Source organism: Ahaetulla prasina, chromosome 6, assembly GCF_028640845.1.
Source record: "Ahaetulla prasina isolate Xishuangbanna chromosome 6, ASM2864084v1, whole genome shotgun sequence".
NCBI lineage: Eukaryota > Metazoa > Chordata > Lepidosauria > Squamata > Colubridae > Ahaetulla > Ahaetulla prasina.
The window spans coordinates 77404406-77421511 of record NC_080544.1 but is presented as its reverse complement, the minus strand read 5'-3'; the positions used below and the strand labels follow the sequence as shown (position 1 = coordinate 77421511).

Sequence of the window (17106 nt, the reverse complement as noted above, 5' to 3'; positions counted from 1 at the left end):
GTTCATGGAGAGCATTCTTGACTTATCAACACAATTTAAAAATATATCTGACTTAAGATTTTGTGGTACTGCAATAGCAAAAATACCATGAAACAAGCTTGTAGATTCATTCTGAATATTTAACACAGTATTTGTCACACAATCCTGTGACAATGTAGCTCTCAACACATTTTCAACACCACCCATACACAATTCACTCATAATTTTTCCCTTTTCTCATTTGCATTGTATTTGTTGCTATGCGTGCAACATTTTTTACAAGGCAGTTGCTGCAATGAGACTTTAAAGTAGCCTCTTTTATATTACCAAATTATTGTAAAATCTTACTGGGAGATGATTTTTCAAGAGGGACTTGCAATGTTTTGTGTGTGTGTGTGTGTGTGTGTGTGAGAGAGAGAGAGAGAGAGAGAGAGAGAGATTGAGATTTGAAATGTGCCCTCCTTTAAAACTTGTGTTGCAGTGAGGCTGTAAAAAGCTTCCATTGACATATATGGAAGTTATTTTAAAGCCTTATTGAAATGAAGAATGGGAGATGCCTTCATTGATAGACAAAGGGATTATAAGAAATCCTTGAAAATGTTCATGTTATAAGGAGGCTTGCTGGCCATGAGCAAAGTCAGGGAAAGGTCTTTTGTTTGACTGGAGAAATGAATAGGACATTAATCCTTAGTAAAAACAGGTAAGATAGGTACCTTGGCAGGGGAAGGAGTGTAGATTCTGAAGAGGATGAAGATCTTCTCTAGCTGTTATTAGGCCATACAGAGAACATTTGGTGACGGGACTGGACCCTTTTTTGTCTAACTGAAACCTTTACGAATAGGGGTAGTCCTTAAATAACAACAGTTCATTTAGTGATCATTCAAAGTTACAACATCACAGAAAAAAGGGACTTATGACCATTTTTCACAGTTACAACCTTAATAGCATCCCCATAATCACATGATCAAAATTCAGATGCTGGGCAACTGGTTATAGTTATGACCATTGCTGGGTCTGAAAGTCATGTGATCATCTTTTGCAACCTTTTGACAAGCAAAGTTAGCATGATGTTAACAGTTAGTGATTCACTTAACAACTTTGGCAAGAAAGGTCGTAAAATGGGGCAACATTCATTTAACAAATGTCTCACCTACAACAGAAATTTTGGGCTCAATTGTCATAAGTCAAGGACTACCTGTACAGTAAATTGTTCTGTTTTACGTAACTGATTTTAGTGAGACTAAAGCATTTTTAATTTATTCTGATTTAATCCAGAATCACCAATTTATTAATGAAGCTGCATTCCTGAGTCCATATTATTAGGAGCTGGGAATTAAGTTCACTATATATAATAATGCTTACTGGTATATGTGTTATTCAGTACAGTAGGAGATTGGTGGGCAAATGAAGTAACATTGGCAATGGCTGCAGTTGCAGTGAAAGAAACCCAGTAGCTATGTTCATACATTACACTAAGCTTATTAAAAATTAATCAATTTCTTTTGTTTGTGCATTATATTGAATAGTTCAGATTTCAAATGGACTGAGTTGGCATAAGACAATATATGCAAGGGAGCAATTATTTGCATCTTCCAGTGAAGGAGAGCTCTTACTCCCTGCCACTGCTGCGCCTGTAAAAATTTTAAGAATTCAATATGTGGCAGGAAACTGGAACAAAGTTGTAGTTGCAAATTGTATTTAAATAATCAACATGTTCTTATACTGGGAATTCCTTTCCAGATAGTAACAAAGTATGGCATTGAGCTGAAGTAAAATGCTGCAATTTCCCACTTCTTAGCCAAAGGAAGAGTGAATAATGAAGGTAGTAGTTTAGAAGCTTCATTCAAAGATGTTTTATTCATTTTTTTAAAAATTATCCTTTAATATAGTGCCAAAATACCTGTTTACATAATATTTGATTTGAATAATACATACCGTATATATTCGAATATAAGCCGATCCGAGTATAAGCCGAGGTCCCCAATTTTACCCCAAAAAACTGGGGTAAACTGGGGACTCGAGTATAAACGAGGAGGAAATGAGGCAGCTACCGGTCAGGAAAGCCTCCTCCTCAGCCGAGAAGGCTGGCGGCTCCCGCCCGCCCTCTCACTGCACCGCAGGGCTTCCTAATGCAAAGCCCGCCAAGTTTGCACCATCCGGTATAATGTGAAAAAAAGAAGAAAAAAAAAAACTCGAGTATAAGCCGTATATACTCGAGTATAAGCCGAGGGGACGTTTTTCAGCACAAAAAACATGCTGAAAAACTCGGCTTATACTCGAGTATATACGGTAATCGAATGATAGCTATTGACTCCATTTAGTAGTTGGAAAAGCACAAGATCACAATCGGGAACTATAGCTTTTTCATTTAAAAGATTGATGATACCATGGTTTATAATATGTAAGGCTCCATTACTACTAGTGTTTAGAAACTGGCAAACCTGTAATACATCAAAAATTTTGGTCTAGTAGTTAAGGCATCAGACTAGAAACCAGGAAACTGAGTTCTTTAATTCTGTCTTAGCTATGAAAGTCAACTGGGTGATTTTAGGCCAGTCATTCTCTCAGTCCAATTCACCTTGCAGCGTTAAGTTGTGGGAAAAATAGGAGGAGAAAAGAGTATTAAGTATGTTTGCTGCCTTGAATTATTGATAAAAATAATAAAGGCGGGATACAAATAAGTAAAAAAAAATTATATTCCAATACTTTCTTTTAAGATGGTATTTTTGTTTATTTTAGCAAAATAAAACAATAAAAATATTGCACTTTTCATTATTGCACAACATTGATTTTCTGATTTTTGGTACAAATATTGTACTGTTGTAGTACATATTAAAAGTTTATAAAAGCATTTGGTTTAGTTTCAGGATTTTTTTCCATTGGCAACAAAACTGAAACGTCATTTTCAGATGACAGTTCTGCTCAGTTGGGTTTCCTCATGCAGACTTGACAGCGACTAATTATTTTTTCCATATTTCCAGCTTTTAGAGTCTGTGGCACTGGTTTCCTTAATATAAATAAGAATAATATATTTTAAATAAAATAGAATTCCCATACCTTAAACATTAAATTAATAAATGCTACATCAGTTCAGTCACCTGTATTTAAATCAAAGTACAAAAAGTAAAAATAATAATTAGGACTATGAAGTGCTTTGCATTTGAAGAGAGGTGCTGTAGAGCATAGAAACCAGTGATGGGATTCAGCCAGTTCGCACCACTTCAGGAGAACCGGTTGTTAACTTTCTGAGCAGTTTGGTGAACTGTTTGTTGGAAGAAATCATTAGGGCAGAGAACCAGTTGTTAAATTATTTGAATCCCATCACTGATATAAACCACATGCCCTCAAGTAGAATTTCTCTGTAGTTCTTGAAAATAATGATTTTTCCCCCCTTGGAGTCTTCAGGGTGACCTGAGAAAAGTTATTGATGATTAAATTGATGGCAGGAATTCCACATTGTCCAAAACACCTTTTTGTGTTTGAATCAAAAGCATCATGCAGCCCTGACAGTAAAACAGTTGTTATAAAACAGTGTATTTATCAAATTTTGAAACCACCCATGTTGGCAGGTAGGTATCAAAACAAAGATAGAAATATCCGTTTTATTTGTGAATTGCCCAATTGGTAGCATATTACAGTACAATGAAAGAATGAACCGACTCATTTTAAGTTGCATCACAGAGAGAGTAGTGTAAATAAAAATACCTGAACATTCTTCTTGAATCTAGTGTAGCCAACCAGAAACTGTAGGAATTTGAGTAGTAATTACATGTTCCTCGGCCATGACATTCAATAAATGGAAGGGCACGAAATTTTTCTAAGCATGATCCTGGAGATGCCAAAGCTTGGCCAGAAGCTTCTGAGCCTGCACCCGTATACTGTAATGATAAATGACTTTCATAAAAATCTGTTTTGGTTAGTAATCTGTGCATAAGGAATACTAGACTTCCAATAATAATTTTATCTCAGAATATTAAACCTCCAAAGAATTAATCCAGGTTATTTTTACATAGCAATTTGGTAGTTTTTGCTAATATTGGTAGGATTTGTAGCATCATAGAACAACAGAAATTTCAGATACTTTTAATAATGCATCCTTTTTTTCCTTTGGGAACTTTTTCCCTTTTGGGCTGGAGTATAATCATACAAACATAACGTAGTCTTGTGGGGATTCTTGTGACTTTTAAATCTTACAAATTTTATTACCACATAAAATATTAAGATATGGGATCAATTTTATCATTGGTTAGAAAAAAGATTTAGATAAGCAATTGATAGTTATGTAAGAAAATGGTATAATTAGAATATTGTATTTGTGAAAAAATTGTAATAGATCAAATTGAAAGGAAGAAAAAGAAACAACAAAAAGACGGTGCCATGAAGAAAACACCGAGATGTCACACGGAAGGAATGACTGATGTATTAAATGTTTGTTTGTTTATAAAATTTTAAAAAAATTATATAATTTTTTTATTACTGCAGTTTTCTCCAAGAACAGTTATGATTACTAACTAACATTTGTTAGTTGTTAAACACTCCATGGCTTGGGACCGGGTTACTTACGGGACCGCCTACTGCCACAAACAACCTCCCATTGACCTGTGCACTCTCACAGGGAGGGCCTCCTCAGGGTGCCATCAGCTAAGCAATGCTGGCTGGCGACTCCCAGGGGAAGAGCATTCTCTGTGGGGGCACCTGCCCTGTGGAATGAACTACCTTTGGGGCTACGTGTACTCCCTGACCTCCAGACCTTTAAGCGCGAGCTCAAGACTTTTTTGTTTCATCGAGCAGGGCTGGCCTAATGATAATTTTAACGGGAGTTTTATTGGGGCTTGTTTTTTACAATTTTATTTCATTATTTTTAATTTTGGCTAATTGAATTAGATTTTTAAAGATTTATTCTGTTTTTTAAACTTTTGTGTAATTATTTTATTCTGGCTGTAAACCGCCCTGAGTCTTCAAAGAAGGGCGGTATAGAAATATAAATAAATAAATAAATAAAAAATAAAAAATACGAAAGATCCTCTTATATTTTTGTCATAATAATCTTTAAAATTTCTAGGCTGATTTAAAAAAACCATCTATAGGTACAGTAATAATTTCCTTTTTGTTACTTTCATAGTTCAATGGTAAATCATTTGAAAAAGCACTTATCCGACTTCATGATTAGTGCTAGGCTTATCTAAGCTATCAAAAAACAACATATGGTTATAAAAATGCTCACATAGCCATAAAATTCTTACATACCCTTTTCCACACATTGATTTTTTTTAAAAAGCTGCATCTGCGTCAATCTTCAAGATAGTCCAGACAAGAAACCAAAACCATCTACTACTAGTAAACTATAAACTACTATGTACTGCCTTATAACTCCTGTATCTGTAACCTTTAACTTCATGAAAAGGTGCATCATAGAGCAAAATATTTTCAACCAATGTCCCTCAAATGGACTAATGTACAGAATGCATCCAAAATGCATAGGATCCATGTTTCCCATGGAATTAAATTTAGCAATTAGGGAGGGAGGGAGGGAGGGAAAAAAGGAAGGAAGGAGTTTCTAACATTCGGCCAGCTTCTCCTTAGAGAACTCAGTGATAGAACTGACAGGAAGTTGTAGGTCACTCCTGCTCCCACTGATTTTTCCCCACATGTGAACATTCTGTTTCTCTGTTTAAAGAAATATCTTTGAAACAATGACCCAGTAGGTCATAGGTTGTCTAGTGAATACTAACACTATCTTTATTGTAAGATTACAGTAACAGAATCTTGTAAGCACTTCTCCCCTCCCTTGCTTTTACTTTCCAGGGAATTTTATTTTCTGGGGCACGCGGGTGCGTAAGTGTACCCGTGTGCCTACCGTCCTGTCCTAATATTCTTTTTTTACTTACTCTATGTTTATACTTTTACCTGTTATCTTATATATGATTGACAAATAAATAAAATAATAAAATAGAATAGAATTAGGGAAGATTCTTTCTGAGATGCTTTCTCCATCCCATTCCTTCTGTGGCTGAGATATCTTGTGTCTGACATTGCTTTAGTTGTGGCTCTTCGTTCAGTCTCCAAAAGTTATTCTCTCAACTCATTATACAGCCCCTAACATATCACAACTGCTACCAGCAATATTTTAAATTGTGCAAGTGCATATTTGCTAGACACTTCCCTTGTTTTTTTTCTGGTACTGGACAAGCTGCTGACTTTAATATAGCACTATGGCTCAGTGGTTAAGACGTTGGACTTCTCAGCTAGAAAGCTGACAGCCTGGGTTCAAGTGAGCATCGCACAATGGGACGAGCACCCGTCTTCACCTAGCTCCTGCTCACCTAGCAGTTTGAAAGCATGCACATGCAAGAAGATAAATAGATACCACTTCAGTGGGGAGGAAACAGCGCTCTGCAACATCATGCTGTCCACATGACTGTGGAAATGTGTTTGGAAGCAATGGCTCAATGGCCTTGAAATGGAGATGAGTGCCTAGTGGAATAAAATCCGCAGGGACTCCTTTCCTTTCCTTATCAGATCCTTACCAACAGAACAACAGATTCCTCAAGAATTTCTGGTCTCAAGTTTTGAATTTTTTGAGGCAGTGTGGGATAGATGGGCATGAAGAATGCTGATGATCCATAGAAGGGCAGAGGGTCAGGCAGACATCCCTTGTAAAAACCATAATGCTGCAATTGATAGCCTGATTTAAAGAACTAGCAAAGTATTGCTGCAGCTGCTTTGTTTTTGGTAAAGCTTCCAACCAATCTGTTGGGAATCTGGTGGCACCTTTTCCAAGTAACACATTTTATTAGAAGGCATGAACTGCAGCTCGTTTCATAAGAGACAGAGAATAACAAAACTGTCATAGAATTAAAATTGGGGAAAGAGAGATAGAAGAGGAGGGGAAGATAAATTGTTTGTGTAGATGCAGCTTACATGTGAAATGGATTTCAAGAATCTAATTAATTAACACTGTACGTTTTCCCCCACAGCACTTCAATAATAAAGCTTAATAAAATGAAATATATCATTTTGACTGAACACTTTCAGAGCTTGTTTTTTTAAATCTCTTGCCTAATGAATCATTTATTTCAAGCAAAAAAAAAGTACTTTTATTTATTTATTTATTTTCTTACCATAACAAAAGAAAACCCTTTCCAAAGAGATTGCCAGCCTTGAGGACAGGATGGAACTGAAGTTTTTTGACTGTGGACTGCTATCATCATTGCTGGACCTTCGCAGACAACACATCTACAAGTGAAAGACAAACATATCATGAAGAAAAGGGAGAAGCAAACTGCAGCAGACAAACTAATTTGGAAGAAAAGTGCTAATAGGCCAGGTTGCCAGCAGAACACACAGAAATGGAATAATTCATAATTTATGAATTATTAAATAATTTTTTATTCATAAAAAATTATAAGTGATTTTTACAAAATCACTTATGCATCTTGGTTTTGTTTTTGCAAACCAACAGTTTATCTGCTTAGTGTTTCTTATATAATGTTATGTATCAAATAAATATCTATATAGAAATTAGAAGAGGAAATCAAGTAGGAAAAATTACCTGCTAATATAGGACTCTAAAGCTCTTCCAGAAATTGGTGCCATATCTTCAGGCATTGGTGTTTCTGTTGACAACCAGTAGGAGTAATCATTGCGAGAAGCAAATCTGCAGACCGCTTGGGTATTACATAATAAAAAGGGCATAGTAGTAAATCTTGAAAGACAGCTACCGGTTGTACCTGGATGATTCAGAAGAGAAGTTCTGGTAAGTTCAATAAAGTATCCTATTGTGTTATAGGTATGCTATGATATTTATAATATTAGTAGAGATGAAATCCATTCAAGATAGGGAAATACTACAATAGAGACAATTTGGGGGTGGGGGAAGAGTAGTGAAGGTTTTTAACAGGGAAATATCAAAAACTATGGGATGAGAAAACTTTCTTGGGTTAATTCCTTTGGAGGTATCCTTGCTCTAAGTAAATCAATGTTTAATTTACAATTGGAAGACGTGCATTAAAATAAAATAGCTAGAAAACTTATACATTTGTTAATGTGACAATGTTTTTTTTTCTCCTCTCGTTTTCTCAGGGATTTTGAAACAATCAGCTCATAGAGTTCTAAAACAGTACATAAAGAAATTAAAGAGTAATGCTTAAAGTTGCTAGCTCAAGGTTGTCTCAGCCTTCATCCTTCTGAGGTCGGTAAAATGAGGACCCAGATTGCTGGGGGTCATATACTGACTCTGTAAACTGCTTAGAGCTGTAAAGCACTATAAAATGGTATAGAAGTCTAAGTGCTATTGCTTATGCTGGCAGTTATTTTTGACCAAAACTCTGATTAAGAGATGAAAATACCAGAAATAAAGTTCTTTGATCTGGACAATTCATATATACACTATCTTCTATACCCTAAAAGTGCTGCAGAGGGAAGATTCATCCTTAAGATGCAGATGTAGTTACAATTCTCTGGGAATTCACCAGTTAAGACCTATGTTTAGAATTGCACTGTTGGATTTGTTATTTTAACCAGGACATGAAATGCTTGCTTTTGCACAGCAAACTTTATGTGGCAGCTTGTTAAGAAAAAAATAAAACAAAGTATAAAAGTACCGAGGTCTTGTCCATGTGCTTGTTCATTTCCTTGAACAAACAGAAGAGAGTAACCACTATAGATGTGAGTTGTCCCAGATGGACATGTAGGAATGTTTGTTGACTGACTATGCCGGGAAAAAATGAAGCCTCTTTTCACTGGACTAGGTATGCAGCTTCCTGGGAATCCAGGAAGTCCCTTTATACCAGGAGATCCAAGCAATCCAGGTAAACCTACGCAGAAATCAATTTAAAAAATAATAATTAAAAATATTTATGAACCTGTCCACCTACAAACTCGGTGTCAAATATACACAATATTTCCGTGATTATTGTAGCCAGGTACAAGACAAAATCCAAATATTTCATTACATCTTCCTATAAGTCCACCACTCCTTATTGTAGTACCTTTTTGCCCTTGAAATCCTTTTTCTCCTTTGGGTCCAGGTGGTCCAGATCTACCTGGAGTACCACGACGGCCTGACTGGCCCATTGTACCAGGAGGTCCTGGATTGATGAATAGAAGAAAAATGTTAACATATATGCAAAACGTACCTAAAAGGAAGGGATCATTTTGGAGAAGATTTGATGTAAACTTATTGCAAGACAAGCCCCGAATAATAGCTAGTAATAACTAGACCTCTGTATTTCCCCCAGAAACAACTTCAAATGCAGGTGTTCTCTTTCTGAGTTTTTCCAGCATAGCTTTTGAGTTTCCTAACAACTGAAATGACAGAAAGGCATCCTAGCCAAGAGCTCCAAGTAACACTGGGACAATAATCACCACATCAGACTACCGTATATACTCGAGTATAAGCCGAGTTTTTCAGCACATTTTTTGTGCTGAAAAACGTCCCCTCGGCTTATACTCGGGTCTATACGGCTTATACTCAAGTTTTTTTTTTTTTAAGCCCCTCGGCTTATACTCGAGTATATACGGCTTATACTCGAGTTTTTTTTTCTCTTTTTTTCACATTTTACCGGACTGAAGCCCTGCCGGTGCAGTGAGAGGGCGGGGCGGGGGAGCCGCCAGCCTTCTCAGCTGAGGGAGGGAGGGTTTCCCCAACCGGTAGGTGCCTCATTTCCCACCCTCGGCTTATACTCGAGTCCCCAGTTTACCCCAGTTTTTGGGGTAAAATTGGGGACCTCGGCTTATACTCGGATCGGCTTATATTCGAGTATATACGGTACTTCAAATAGAGCAGCATTTTCCAATCTTGGCATTTTGAAGATATTGGATTTAACCAGGGGTGAAATGCTCCTGGTTCTGACCGGATCTCATGATCTGGTAGCGATTGTGGCTGGTGGTTCAGCGATCCGATAGCAATGGCGGAGCAAAGCTCCGCCCACCTGCCCGGCTGTCATTACTTCCTGGTTTTAACCAGGAAGTAATGTGTTTTTTACCTTCTGCGCATGCGCAGAAGGTCTTTGCACGCATGTGACATGTGCAAACTAAGCGAGCGCGTGCGGCATGTGCACTTCCAAACCAGTAAAGAATGTAAGTAGATTTCACCCCTGGACTTAACTCTCAAAATGTCGAGGTCTTCACATCTTCAAGTTCCCACAGTTGAAAAAACATTAAAATAGAGGAAAGGAAATGTGTACCTGGGAGACCAGGTGACCCACGGGGACCAGGATCTCCTGAGCTTCCTGGGTTTCCTGGAGGTCCAGCAGGTCCTGGGCTTCCTGGGAAAGAAACTGCTTTCACAAATGCTCCAGGCTGGCCTAGTAATGAAGATGCAAACAAAGAGATCTTTGTTTATCTATGTACAATTACAATTATAGATTAATTATCATTCTTTAAAATTACAGTTATTTATAAGCAAATAATATTACAAATCCAATTCAATTAAGTAAAACGGATCCAGTATATTTGGTACCAGGTAGTCCTGTTGGCCCTCGAGGCCCTGCTATTCCGGTTGCTCCAGGTGGTCCCCGGTTACCCTTTTCTCCTAAAAGGAAGATCCTATTATTAGACAGGAATTATATGATTATGATGCCAAAGAATACTTGTGAATTCTATGAAGCTCACATAACTATGGGAATGCATATCCCAATTTACTATTCTACATCATTTTATCAGTTTTAGGGGCAGAGGTTGATGTTATTTGATTTTGGTAATATAGTAGGATCTATCATCAAAGAAATATGCACAAAGATGCACATTCAGTACAAATAGTGTTCTGCACAAATATCTACATCAGTCATTCATTTATTCATTCATTCATTCATTCATTCATTCATTCATTTATTTATTTATTTTGTCACACAGTATGTATAAGCATAAGCATGAAATAATTATACAATATATAAGCATATATATTATCGCCTAGTATGTCTCAAACATATAAATGTAGGTGAAGGTCTTCAATCCAAACAGCTATGAAATACTTGTTTTGAATCTTTATATTTAATGGCCAACCTGTCAAGGAAGTAAGCTAACAAGAACGAGACACAGAGAAAGAATCTTTAGACTTCACCCAAGACAGAAACAGGTCAATTTTACACTGGAATTTTCCTAACTGGATCCAATTCCTTGAATACACTGTCAAAAGCGATCACTGGCTGAGAATCTCCATGGCAACTAGCAAGAATGTATAACCTGTTTTGACTCTTTTTGAAATAGGCCCCTTTTTTCCTTTCTAGAGTCATAAATTTTGAGTATTATTATTATTATTTTTTGTAATTAATGTGGGTCTCTTTCTAGGTTTAGAATCCCAAGTTTAAATTTAAGGCTTTTTGCCTGCTAGCTCCTACTTTATAAATTGTATAAAACGTAATCCAGCTTGATTTCAAGGATAACAAGAAGATTCACATGTAAAAATACATGTTCACATCATCTCTCATAGCATGTAGGCAGTGACAATAATGAGGAGGTGATTTCTGTTTATCTTGCTTTCTTGTTCATTTTTGAAACTTTTACTCGGGAAAAATGGCAAGGAAACAGACACACTGCTCTCTATATCTTAAGAGTCAATTTGTAAAATCTTTGCAAGAAATCACAACTCCAGAGTTGCATTAAACCAAGCTCCTATATAGATCATCCTGGAAAAGGTCTTTGTTGTGATTAAGAGCTAAAAACAAATGGACAACTCAAACTTTGTCCATTTGTTCTCTTAGTCCAGAAAAAGTTCTCTCTCTGCAGTATCCAATTTATATTTCATTCATTCACTCATATATGAGTGACATAATATGGCATTCTAAAATTAGATAACATAGGAAAATACCTTTTATTCCTGGAAATCCTGGAAAGCCAAGCTCACCATCAAGGCCCTGATAACCAGGGATACCTTCAATTCCCTGTAAATCAGGGTAAAAATAATCTTTATCAGTTTAAACCCGTCTTCAATAGATTTTGGAAGCAGAGTAGAGGGAGAATGCACATCAGTTTAAAAAACACAAAAAACTCAAGCAAGCAGAAGCATTGCCAGTGGAAAATTGGAGAATATAAACTCAATCATCATAACTGCTGGCCTTATTGTCTCACTAAAAGTAAAAGTAGCACTGAAACCAATTCTTTGCCATTACTTATTTAATCCAACTCTAATTTTAAAATAGCCACCTTCCTGTATAGATACCTCCCTGGATTCTTAATAATTTTTAATGATTTGGGAACCTGTTATCTTTTCTAACAACGAAATACAAGTATAGCTATATTCCTTATTATACATACAGTCTTCTAAATGTTATTCTCAGAAGAATGAGGGCCTCAACAGAAGAAAAATTACCCTTATCCTAAACACTCATATTTCAATGAACGTGGGATGAAAATTCTTTTTGTATTTGCTCTGAGCTTCCCTGCTCCCATACCTTAACAGCAGTTAGCTCTGAACAGAAATGAAACAGCTTATTCCATCTATGAGTGACATCTACGGCAACAACAACAACAAAATCTTAGGACATTTCACCAGCGTAGTGACACCCACTAATACACCCACTAATTCTGCATTGATAGCTAGAAAAATGAAACAGAATAAAATTCCTGTTTTTTAAAAAACTGATTGCTCAGGTTTAGTCATTTTTGCAAAATGTGATATCTTTCCTCGTCAACAAATTTGCATTGTTGCAAGTCTAAAATATAAAAACAATGAATGACTAATAAAGGATATTTATTTAACTTACTGGCATACCAGGTGGGCCATCATCACCTTTCATTCCTGGCAGGCCTGGAATTCCATCTGTTCCTTGGACACCTTTGTTTCCTTTCACACTGTAGCCCGGGACTCCAGCAGGTCCTGGGCTACCAGGAACACCTATATTTCATGGGGAAAGTACATGCCTTTGGGAATAGTATATTAACCAAGAATCGTGTTAAATTATATGCATACACATTCCATCTCTTATAACTCCTTCATAAATGTATGTATGACACTTTTCAATTTAAATCTGCAAAGTTGATACTAAGTTCCACTTCCACAGGCAGCTGCCAAGAAGAACACCCACACATACACACTTAACACACCACAGGCTAAAGGCTTTTGATCTAATACAATCTTGTGGAATATTAATAATATTGTATGTACCTCAGGAGAAAGAGTTCCTTAGAATGCCATAGACAAAACCTGTCATTGAAACAGTAGCCCACAAGTCTCATAAATTCCTCTCTCTAACTTCACGGGAAGGCTTTAACAGGGGATTGGATAAGTTAATGGAGGACAAGTCTATCAACCACTAATAGCCTTAAGTTAATGGAAGACAAGTTTATTGAGTGCTAGTAGTCTTAAAGATAGGTTGGATGTATCTTGCCTCCAAATACATTTGCAGGAAAGAAAATGGGGAAAAAATATCTCTGCCGATATGCAGAAAAAAATGGTGGACATGATATGCTTTGGTCTGATCTATCAAGGCTATTCTTATGTTGCTAAATTAAATGCAGAGATTATTGGACAATTGGTACATATGCTCCCAAATGTCCTCCCTACAGAAGACAGCTGCTTGGCTCCTTAACTGTAAAGCAGAGCAGCTAAATGAAGAGGGAAAAATGCCTAAAGTGAAAGTAGGAAAAGATTCATGATGAACCTGATCAGGCATAAGAAATGAATAAAACTGCATCTATTTTGTTGTAATGATAAATTGCAGCAAAGCAAATGTTAAAGTTGCTATATAATAATGGTTTCTTACCTGGATTTCCATCTGGGCCAGGAGGACCTCTATTTCCTTTGGGGCTAAATATACTCCCTGGTTTTCCTGGAAGTCCTGGTGGTCCAGGTAAACCAGGAGGTCCATCAGGTCCTTGGTCTCCCATAACACCTTGAAAGCCTTGTGGTCCTGGAAAACCAGCTACTCCCATATCTCCTTTGATACCTTGGGAATGAATATTTTAATCAAGTTAAGACCATATTGGTCATTATATTTTAAGAGTATTATGATTTGTTCCAAGAATTCTGAAAATCCTAAACTAGTGATGTCAAAAAATATAAACTGTATCCATCATTACTGGTCTCTCCACAAATGTGTTCCTTTCCACGTATTATCCATGAATATACTTTCTGGTAATACAATCTACTTTCCACTTACAGGAATTATAATGTTGGATCATATGTTGTGAGTTAGAAGTTACTTTCTTTATAACAATCACTGTTAATGTTACTACATTTCTAATCAGATGATGTGATGACCTATCAACCAAGAGTAAACAATCCAGGAATCCTGAAGCATTTATATTCAGCTCCTCTACTCTGACTCTTCCAGTTAGGATAACCTGCAATATATAGTCAATCCTGGAACAGACAAAATAAAACTACTAATTTTATTAAAAGAAAACATAGGCAAAAGTCTATGTGTGTGATACATACCTTAGCACTTAGTATTAGCATCCTATCTGCTATCTTAAGGTATTCAGGAAAATCTTAATTGTAATTGGGTGGTACCAAAACAGCTATTTATAGCAATTTTCCCTCATAAGAACAATTATTCCTTTTAGAAGGATGGAAGGAATAATTCTTTAAAAAATCCTTTCTTTTTCTTTTTGTAATATCCACCCAATTGTTGGCTACAAATATCAAAAGTGTTTTATAAAATATATGCAAATAATAAACAATTGTCTAGCTTTCCAACCTGGATTTTCTTATTACAGAACTTGAAAAATTTTATGCAATTATATTTCCAGCCCCTTAGTGAGTCTGATATTGTTCCCAACAATTTAGGTCCTCATTTTACTGACCTCGGAAGGATGGAAGACTGAGTCAACCTTGAGCTGTGTCAGAATTTAATTTCTGGCTGTGGGCAGAGTTTTCCTGCAAAGCTGCAATCTAACCACTGTGCCACCACAGCTCTTATATACAGTGTGGAAGATTTTTCAAATTCTATATTATGAATTTACAGCATCACAAGGTTGTATTGTGAGGAAAATAAGAGAAGAAGTATGTTGACTATGTTTACCATCTTGAGTTATTTGTAAAAATAATAAACATGGGATAAAAATAAATAAATTAAATAAATAAGATATGCAGTATAATTTTACCTTTAGGTCCAGGAAGTCCTTTAGTGCCAGGAATTTGTTGCCCCGGAAAACCTACATAATGATAATGTATTTTTTATTTCAAAAGTAAATTAAAATTTAAAAGGCACTATATTACAACACCATAAAGAAGGCTGAGTGCCAAAGAATTGAGGCCTTTGAGCTATGGTGCTGAAGAAGATTCCTGGGAGTCCCTTGGACTGCAAGGTGATCAAACCGGTCAGTCCTAGAGGAGATCAACCCTTGACTGCTCTTTAGAAGGCCAGATCCTGAAGATGAAACTCTAATACTTTGGCCAGCTAACAAGAAGGAAGGACTCACTGGAGAAGAGCCTAATGCTCTTAGATTCAGGGGAACGCTCTTAGATTCAGGGGAACGCTCTTAGATTCAGGGGAAGATTCAGGGCAAAAGAAGAATGGGACGACAGAAAATGAGGTGTCTGGATGGAATCTCTGAAGCAGTTGGTATGAGCTTAAATGGACTATGGGGGATGGTAGAGGACAGGAAGGCCTGGAGGAAGGTTGTCCATGAGGTTGCGATGGGTCGGACACAACTTTGCAACTAACAACATATTATAATGGTAATAATAAGAAATATGGCTGAATATTATACTGAAAATTTATTTTCTGAAGATTCCTAAATAAAATCCATTTTTTCTATGAACTCATTCAATAACTGTCTAAATTTATTTCTTGATAAATTTATTTAACAAAGGAGTTACTTGCTTAAATAGTTCCAACATGGCTAATACATATTGTGATTTCCACATTGCTGCAAAGTAGTTCCAAGTTGCTATTAATAAATATATAACTGGTTCACATTCTTGTTCCAAGATGTAATGTATCTTTAAGAGTTTTGGAGGGAAAACTGAGCGGGAAAAAGCACGTTGCTGATTGGTTGAAGCCTCCGGCTAAACTGTATATAAAGAGAGGTTTTTTCCGAGCACTGGTTGCTGGGTTCACTATATAGTAAAGAGCTGTTGTCACTATCCTGGTCTCCTGCCTCGTTATTGCCCGAATCTAACACTGGCGACGAGGGTGGGATCTCGAGGCTAAGAGCGCCAGGAAAAGAGCTGAATTCACCAGGAATACGCGAACCCAGCAAATAAGGGGCGGAAAGCAGCGATGTCCAGCTACACACCGCCAGCGCCATTCGACCCAGCTAAGGAGAAATGGGGGTCATACATGGCTCGTTTCGAGTGCTTCCTCGAAGCGAACAAACTTCAAGGAGTCTCGGACAACAGGAAGCGAGCGTATTTCCTGAGCCACTGCGGTCCGGAGGTTTTCGACACCGCAGAATCGCTGTCGGAGCCAACGCCGGTACAGTCGGTACCGTGGCAAACTCTGCAGACTGCGTTGAAAGCCCATTATGCACCAACGCCTTCCAAGTTTGTGCAACGGTTCGAATTAAGGCAGCGCATGCAGCGAGAAGGCGAGTCCATCAGCGTATACATGGCAGCCCTGAGGAAAGCCGCGAACCATTGCGAGTACCGAGACTTGGAAGACGCATTGCTCGACCAGCTCATTTGTGGGGTCAGGGACATCCGGTTGCGACGGCGGCTGCTGTCTAGAAGCAACCTAACGCTGGCAATCGCCTTGGACGAAGCCAGGGCTCACGAGATGTCTACCCAAGCGGCGGAAACCCTACAAAAGCCGATCGCGCCAGGGGCTGGAGCGAAATCAACCCCGGTCCACAACGAAGAGGTCCAGGCCGAGTCGGACGGTGAGGAAGAGGAAGGAGTCTTTCACACCGGGAGGCCGGAGAAAGAAGACCGGGGCGAATGCGCGAGTTGCGGAGGGCAACACCAACGACAACACTGCAAATTTAAGGATGCGACTTGTCGGCGGTGCGAAAGGAAGGGGCACATAGCACAGGCCTGCCGAGCGCCCCAACCTTCCCGCCAAAAATTCAAACCGACCAATCAGAGCGCGGGAACGGCGAAGCGGCCCGTGATTGGTCAATTCAAAAAAGGCGCGAAGTTGAATCAGACTGCCGTGAGAGTGGGTCACGCATCAACACGCCTAGAAAAAAAGATTTTCACAAAAACACACATTGAGGGGGTGCCGTGCCGAATGGAAGTGGACA

General features: G+C 37.8%; 1 protein-coding gene across 1 annotated transcript in view; it reads right to left on the bottom strand.

Moving 5' to 3' along the window:
* Nucleotides 1-2720: 2720 nt before the first annotated feature.
* COL4A3 (collagen type IV alpha 3 chain) overlaps nucleotides 2721-17106 on the bottom strand; it is a 73787-nt gene continuing 59401 nt past the window's right edge. Inside the window, exons 41-52 of the mRNA XM_058189232.1 lie at nucleotides 15025-15075; nucleotides 13683-13865; nucleotides 12684-12814; nucleotides 11789-11861; nucleotides 10442-10513; nucleotides 10167-10286; nucleotides 8970-9068; nucleotides 8583-8795; nucleotides 7532-7709; nucleotides 7101-7215; nucleotides 3685-3857; nucleotides 2721-2986 (exon numbers count right to left, since the gene is read on the bottom strand). Of these exons, the coding sequence (XP_058045215.1) occupies nucleotides 2902-2986; nucleotides 3685-3857; nucleotides 7101-7215; nucleotides 7532-7709; nucleotides 8583-8795; nucleotides 8970-9068; nucleotides 10167-10286; nucleotides 10442-10513; nucleotides 11789-11861; nucleotides 12684-12814; nucleotides 13683-13865; nucleotides 15025-15075 (1493 nt within the window). The 3' untranslated portion in view covers nucleotides 2721-2901. The remainder of the gene's footprint in view (nucleotides 2987-3684; nucleotides 3858-7100; nucleotides 7216-7531; nucleotides 7710-8582; nucleotides 8796-8969; nucleotides 9069-10166; nucleotides 10287-10441; nucleotides 10514-11788; nucleotides 11862-12683; nucleotides 12815-13682; nucleotides 13866-15024; nucleotides 15076-17106) is intronic.